General features: G+C 40.6%; 1 protein-coding gene across 1 annotated transcript; it reads right to left on the reverse strand.

Moving 5' to 3' along the window:
- Nucleotides 1-3,486: 3,486 nt before the first annotated feature.
- slc25a51b (solute carrier family 25 member 51b) lies at nucleotides 3,487-7,646 on the reverse strand. The gene is made up of 2 exons (XM_070913373.1): nucleotides 7,542-7,646; nucleotides 3,487-5,578 (listed from the first exon to the last, which is right to left on the reverse strand). Exon 2 carries the CDS (start codon nucleotides 5,503-5,505, stop codon nucleotides 4,570-4,572), a length of 936 nt encoding a protein of 311 aa, XP_070769474.1. The 5' UTR covers nucleotides 5,506-5,578; nucleotides 7,542-7,646; the 3' UTR covers nucleotides 3,487-4,569.
- Between the last annotated feature and the right edge of the window lie 578 nt (nucleotides 7,647-8,224).

Here is an 8,224-nt window from a genome sequence, read left to right on the forward strand (position 1 = left end):
TTACCCATGTATGTATTTATGTATTTATTTTTACAATATTTGCACCATGGTCTGTGATGTGCAGGTCTCTGGTGAAAAAAAAAACTATGGATGTCACTGGAATTTTTATTTTTCCTTCTCTTTGAGACAGTATTATGTTCTTTTGCTGCTTTAAAGATTTCTTCATTCCACAAGGTGTAATCTGTAAATTGTCATTTTTCAAGTTTAGTAATAACAGTACGTTTTACTGACAAAATACAGAAAATATACTTTATCACACCTGCAAAATACAGTTATTAACTGATTTGTTTTATATGTGCAGGAATCGCACCTTTTTAAGGATTTAGTTTTTCAACATTACAGTCACATATAAATGGGATACAAAACTATACCATTACAAAGCAGGGAGAGCACTTTTGACTGTTACAGATTGCACCTTTTTATGAGACACATACCCTTATGTAAAGTGTTTTTTCTATCCCTTCCCCAGTCTTGACTGACTCTGAGTGAATGCTTCTTGGAAAAACTCCCATTACCCAAACGTATGCAGTATTATAACATTAATCTAGTTTTCATCCAAAGGACATTACATATATATTTTCTGGGATGATGTGTGGATGAGGCCCAGGGAGCAAAACAGGGGACCTTATTTATGTAGTTAAAAAAAGTTTTTGACTCGGCACAAGGGTGACTGTTAAACTCTGTCCAAATGTAGCAAAGATCCAAAGTCTTAAAACACTGAGCCACAACTGTTCCCCACTATGGTTTCCTTTTTGGGCACACCACCTTATTATTAACATACTGACTGAAAGATGGACTGACTGCTGTATGCTGGGGTCAGAACTGTAGATATACATTTATATCTTTGTGTCCTATTCTCTACCTTAGTTTATGGCTATGCAAACATAAACTCCCCACCCCCCACATACTGTATTCTTGTTTTTTTTGCTAACATTAGAAACAACAATAGCTGCATTATGTTAGTCTGAATATGATGGGTGCTTTCTTTGTTTGGAATGTTGGCCTTTGTCTTGCTTCGGGAAAACTTACTGCATCATGGATTGCAACATTTTGCAAAGTTGCATGGCATAAGCATTTGTCAATATAACGACTCCTGTCTATACTGATGTCTGTGAATTGTCAGTAAAAGAATTACATTGCTCGATCAGTTTGCAGTGTTCACTAATCAGCTCGTCCATATCACATGATGCCAACTCATTTAATGAGCCATCCGATTTGGAGGATTTGCTTGAGCCACCTATGACAGCAAAAAGGTAATTAAGCCAAATCAGTCAGCAGTTGCATATACAAATACGATAAGGGGATTGGCTGAAATAAGGACTGCTTGTTCAGAGACAGCTGGTGAGGAGATAGGTACTATGTTTAATCTTCCAAATAGAAGACCAAGGGACATTTTGTCAAGGTGGCCATGCTTAAAAAATAAGAAGGCAGGTTTCTTGTGTGAGAGAACTTCCAGTTGCCATGGAGGTAATGTCCAGTAGCAGTGTCCATCGCAGCATCAAGCAACAACATCAAGACTTACTGTGGGTCTCAGGAGCATCTCTAGTTGTTCATCGAGCAGGCCCAAACAGGGAGGAGTGCCTGTGTCACCTATTTGTTTTGTTTCTGTATGGTTACATTGTGTCAACAGCATTTCATTTTCAACCAGGACATTGTGTTTCTACATGAGCAGTCACTTTTCCATACCCACATACAATGAAGTCTATGTACCAAGAAATGTATTGTTTGGGAATAAATTACACATTGACCTTAACAGTGTTGAACATCTGAATGTTTGGGTTTTGTCTATAGACTGGTTATTAATTTAATGTACCAAGTTCCAGTAGATATAAGCTTCCTCCCTAAATACTGCGTCTACAAATCAGAGCAGAAGACAATACATTTGCCATATATTAATATGGCCTAATATTAAACCCAGGGGTGAATATTTGAACAGCAGAGGGGATGAAGATTTCAAGGAGTACCTCTGCAGTCTGAATCGCCTCTCTGTTTGTACCATCACTGCACAACTAATGCTGTTAACAAGGATTACTGAGAGATTTCTTTCTCAGCATTGAGTTGCTGCACTTCCACGAAGGCAGTGTTTATCTATGCATGTAGCACTGGGGCCTCTTTTCTCCTTCACTCATTTGGTACTGGGAATGTCTCTAAATTATTAAGAGAGAGACGGACGAGCTAGAGCAACATTTCCACTCCTATTATTAAAATGCACTCTTAAATAATGAATCTGAATGTAAAAATTGCAAGATTTCACCCGAGATGGTAGTCAGGGACACATTTGTGAGGGTGAACAGTGAGATAGTTGAGAGGCTTTGTAACTCAGTAGCTCAACCCACCCTGATCCAAAGTCCCCATGTCAGATTGCCCTTAATCTGATCATTATCTGCAGTCTGACTTCTTGACACAGTAATCTAGAAAGTCGCACTCTGCACTGTCACACATGTAATAAACATGGTCTGACAGTGTAGTGCTGTTGTGAGAGCCATTTCTATGATCACATACAAAGTAGAAATAGCAAGAGGTGTTGAACTACAATGTATTTGAGTGTTTGCTGCATCCTTCATTATGATCCAGTGTTAAGTCTGTTCATCTTGACTACAATACATCATTATAATGGTGAAGCTGTTTGTGTGATTGATTACAAAGAAGGGATTACTTGGGCAAGGGCAGGGCAGATAGATGAGACATGTTATTGTAAAGTATTAGTCACAGGGAGGACTGACACTGCAGTAACAAGACAAACAGAAGCCAAACAGTTTCATAATGTATGTCATCTTTTACATAAGTGAAACATAATTTGTCTTTTTCTTTGGGGAATTAAGCTTAGTCTTTGAGAAAACATGACAATTGACAAATGTATCCCCATAAACACCCACATAACAGACTTATTCACTGTCAACATTTTTAATGGATTGATTTTAAACATTTCATTTGGTTGCAATTGCTAATTTGACATTTTCATCGTGCTTTGGTGACGTGTGCTTCAGGGGAAGTGGTAATTATGAACAGCATTATTTAATATAAGCCCGGGTCCCACTTTCAAAACCTAATTCAATACAAAGTCTAATTTTCAAAGAGGAAACCCTAGAAAATCCTACAAAGATCTTCCGAAACGATCCACTGAGGACAGTCAAAATGAAAAGAATTGAAGAAATAGGCCAAGTGATCTATTTACATGGCAGCTTGAGCTTTTTGTGCCACTGAACATTACCCTCTGCCCCTGTCGTCCCTCAGCATTACTGTTCAGTCTCTCTCTCAGTGTTCAAGCAGCATGCCTTTCCTCTTCGGGCTGTCGTACCCAGCAAGAACTGCAGCGTGGTGACTGCATCTACTCAAGCTTGAAATTTGAGCCCATTATGTCAACAGATGTTACAGACAGAGAGGAGAGCAAGCGTGAGTGAAGAGAAGATATAAAAGAGTGAGTAGAGGGAGAGAGATACATGTATAAAACAAGAGATATTAAAGTTTATAAAAAGAAAACAAACATTGAGGAGCACTTAGTTTTATAGTCAATACACAAACAATAGCCCAAAAATGAACAAATGCAGGAACGGTGCATAGTCAAATTAATATCAGATGTCTCTCTCTGAAGCTGGCATTATTTGTTGCAACAGAACTCTGGATTAAATGTTGTTTTTCTCCCTTCCAATAAATTATAAAAACAGACAAGATCTGGGTGTAACTGGATGTTTTACTGACATATACATGAATGGACACTTGTCAAAACTCAAATAACACATACACCCTGCCAGTAGCACTTCATAAAATAGACCAAGACAAACAGCGTTTGAAAAAAGTTCAGCTCCAATTGGCAAAGATGAATAATGTGTGAAAGGTGAAACTGTTTAAGATAGCCTGCCTGTGTCTGCTAGTATTTCCAAGAACATGTACATCACTGACACTCATTTCAATAATTTCTTAAGTATTAGCCTCAACATATATGCCGAATAGGTGGAGATGGAGCATAAAGAGAAATGAAATGGCCACTTATTACATTCTCCTTGACAATAAATCTTGGGGTATTTTAATGGTCAAAAGTACAAAAGTGTTTCAGTTAAGTGGCAGAATACAGCCTCAGAGAGAAAGTGCTCTTGGTCAACAAACAGACGGATATTGTCAACAAGACACACCACAGCACACGGCACATATGAAGAAACAGCTTCTACTACAAAACAGTTAATCTAGTCAAGTAACCTTTGCTTGAAACTGTGGAAAAAAGTACTGGAGTTCAGTTTGCTCCCCCAAATTTCTGTACGCAGAGCAAATAAGGGCATTTCCATTGGACCCTGGCACAAGTTTTATATAGGCTAAAGCGTGTCTTCTTTTTAATACTTTGACGACAGTAAATAGTAACAATGGCAGGTGGTTTATCTCACACTGACTGTTGGCCCCTGTCAGAAGTGCAACTTCATTGCTGTCTTTCAGTCATGGAATCTCCAGTGTACCAAAAACGGTGCCAGACAGCAAGTGCAACGGCTTTACTTTACAATTTGCTTTCTTCTCAACAAACTGGCTCTTTCCCTTTACAAACTTTCTCTTCCTCTCTAAATGTCATCTCCACTCCCCCTCTCACATGAGCTTCAGCAGCAGCTCGTAGGTGGCATTGATGATGCCCCAGGAGAGGAGTGAACGGTGGTAGTTGAGGTGGGCCCCTCTGAAGAGCATGGCCAAACTGCAACCCCTTTCTCTCCACACTGTTAGCAGCACCTCCTTGCAAGGCTGAAACGCTCCACCAACCTGAGACTGAGCCCGGGACTTTACCACATTCAGTGGATAGAACATGATGCCAAGGGCTGCCCCCAACAACCCTCCACACACAAAATCATTAACCAAGTGACCTCCCCAGCTAGTGGCTTCTGGGAGCTGCTCCTTAATGGGCCCACGGAGCCCAAAGAAGAGCACATTGCTTGGGCCATTACGGACGAGTATGGGCACGAGGCCACGGTAGCACTCTTTGACACCGTACTCAGTCAGAAGTGTCCGGAAGGTGTGGGCTGTGTTGTTGAACCGCCCATGGTGCCGATGGTCTTGTAGGAGAGTCTGCACACGCTCAAATGGCATCAGGATGGCCTCGGCTGTTCCCGCCAATGCTGCAGCAAAGCTTCGGGTGATCAGCTCCGGCACGCCGCTGCCTCTGGCTCGGTCTAGTAAGACTCGAGAGAAGTCCTCATACAGGCCAAACATGATGGCCACTGTAGTGCTCTTTTGGAGTAGTGGGGGCAGCAGGCCCCTGTAAAGATTCCTCAGCCCATCCCTCTGGAGCTGCCGCACCGCCTCAGTGGCCAACACACCGTGCAGCTGCTGGCGGAACAGCACCTTCTGGATGGGGAAGGTCACCACGATATTGGTAAAGGCTGCAATGGAGCCACAGACATAGTGCTTCCCTTGATGGTCCAGCCTGGCACTAAGAGCCCCAGTAGGCAGCAGGGAGCGGCCTCCTTTAGTCAGGGCAGCCTGAGGCTGAGGTGTCCTGGCTGACTCAGAGTCCATGGTGCTAACAGCCATGGGAAGGTCAGTGCTCCACAGCCTGTTCCTTCAGCATCACATCAGAACAGCACTTTTCTGTAAAATGTATACCCTGTGAAAGAGGAGAAATATCAGATAGACCTACTTAACTTACATTATCTTTTTAAAATTATTTTTATGGCATTTTTTCATGCAATAGTATGACGGTAAAGGGAGACAGAAATCATGAGTGAGACTCTGACGACCTGATGTCACAAATGAAAATGGCAACATCGTACACACTCTCTTACCAACATTTTGGTAAAGAACAAATGAGATTCAATTGGAGCCCAATCAACACAACAAAGCAATGTTTGAAAATTTAAAAAAACATTGGAAAAGATTATATTCCCACTATTTCTTTTTTACATTAACATATTTTCACACAGTACATATAGATACATATACATACATACGGATACAGTATATACATGTACACATTCACAGTAGTTTAATAGATATGAAATAGAAATAAAATTGCAGTGTATGATAAACGCAATTTAAAATTTCATATCTGCTGCTGATACGGTGTATTTGTTAAAATATTCTCTATAATATTCAATATAGTCTAGATTAAAAGGCCCGCACATGCTATATGCTGCTACCTGAAACAGAACGAATTGTTTAATCTCACCTGCCTTCAACTTGCACAACCAGGTTGCCCCAACTCGCCCCTGATAAGAGCTATGACACAACTTAACAGACTGTGCTTAGTCATGGGGGAGGAGAGTACAACTATGAGGGGCAGAAGACACCAGGTCTATTCATTTAATGTACATTAAAAAGCACCACGTATTTGATGTTATCATGAAGTGTTTAAAGCAGTTTTTCTTTTTTTTAAGTATTAATGAAGCTAGTGGCACCCTACCACACATAATAGCAATAACAAAGCTGCTGAAGTGAAATTCTCCCAAAGGTTCTCCCAAAAGAATCTAAATATCTTTAGTACATAAAGCAAGTTGTCAAGGAGTAGTCTAAATATAGTCCAAGTAGGAGATAGGGGTGGCAAAGCTGTGAGGTCATTAGAGGTCACAGTACGTCAACCAAAATACCACTCCAGAAATCCTTAAACACAGTTTCAGGTCAGTATGACAAACCAGACTGCTGCCACATGGCTACTGACCTGCGAGCGTTACAGAATTCAAAAGAAAATATAACAAAACTATAACATAATAAATAAAATATTATTGCACTGATACAATTTTAATTCCTCTTTAATTCCAACTGCAAAGAGTTTTTTAACCACCTATATTACAATACGTTTTACAGGCATAATGTTAAGTGAGTGAATGACTTATTTTACTTTGGATTATTGAGTACAGTTCACTGGTGATGTACTTTCATTTCGCAATGTCATGTTTGACAGCAGGAAGCAAGTATTCTACCATCATGGAGAACGTTAGAAAGATACAATTGATAATGATACTAAATCAACGGGTTTGAGAAGGCGATAACAACCCTATTACGTAATCCGATGATTTTCCATAAGTAAATTATTTGATCTCATTAGCCTGCCGTGTCACGCCTGTTGTCCTGGTATGCTGTCAGTCAGTAGGCTAAAAAAATAAATGCCTTAAGGCTTACCTTCATTTAACAGTTACATTACAACAGGAACACGAAGCAATGTTAATGACTGTATGAATATCTCACTAAAGATCGCCAAATCACCGACGGGCTAGCATATTTAGCTCAATAGCCACACACCCAAATGCTAGGCTGGTTAGCCAATTTAGCTAGCTCAGCATTGCTAGTGACTGGGCCTCCTCGGTTATGCTAGTAACAGTCAATCAGATGTATGTTTACGGTAGGAGAGAGGAAGGACTGACATGAGAACAGGGTCAGGTATAATGGCTGCTTTCTACAGCAAAATACTTGTCTTCCTAGCATGCTAAGTGGCTAGCATAATCAGTCAAAACGGACAGGCGTTCATTGATGACTGGTTGGAGACTTCGTTGACAGCAACTGAATGTCAAGTGGCAAAAGAGCGTCTAACAGTCTTGGTTAAGCAACAGCCGGGTTCATAAATTAGTCTTTACCTGCTTGTGGACACCAGTCGCTGTCCTGTATCTGGACAGGTAGAGTGCAGTTTTTCGCAGGGTAATTGGGACACAACTGTAGGTCGTGTCTGGTCTGCAGCCCCAGCAGCAGCAGGTGACAGCAGCAATGCATCTTTAGCGCATGCGCACTGCTGCAGAGCTAAGAGTATATGGGTGAGGTTACAACTGACTTCAGAGAGCGTCTAACATTTGCATTTGCACATTTGTATTGCGCGATGTAAATAGTGGATAGTTTTGGTTAGTAAATGACCTCGGATGTTTTAGACACACAACACATGTTGAGTAAAAAGCTAAAACCAACTATTTCTTCTCGTTGTTTTGGTGCGACTAGCTAATCAGGAAATGCTTGAACCTTGATCGTAAAGCAGAATGTGGCGTTATTTTTACGACTACAGTCGACTTCATTGTCGTAACGTTGGAGAATGTGTCGGTAAATAAAGGCTTAGCTTTGACTCGCCGCTTTGTATTTCAGAAGGACTTGTAGTCGCTCTTCTTTTTCTTGATATTCATGATTGTTATATGTATATAAGACAACTGAATAATAGAGCATGGTCTGGTGAACAATTCTAGCAAAGATGCCTATTGAAAGTCACATAGCTAACGGTAACTAGCTACATTTTGCACTGAACAGCTCTCTTTAGCTTAACGCTAACGTTGGCTAC

The sequence above is a fragment of the Enoplosus armatus genome, chromosome 10 (genome assembly GCF_043641665.1).
Source record: "Enoplosus armatus isolate fEnoArm2 chromosome 10, fEnoArm2.hap1, whole genome shotgun sequence".
Taxonomy (NCBI): domain Eukaryota; kingdom Metazoa; phylum Chordata; class Actinopteri; order Centrarchiformes; family Enoplosidae; genus Enoplosus; species Enoplosus armatus.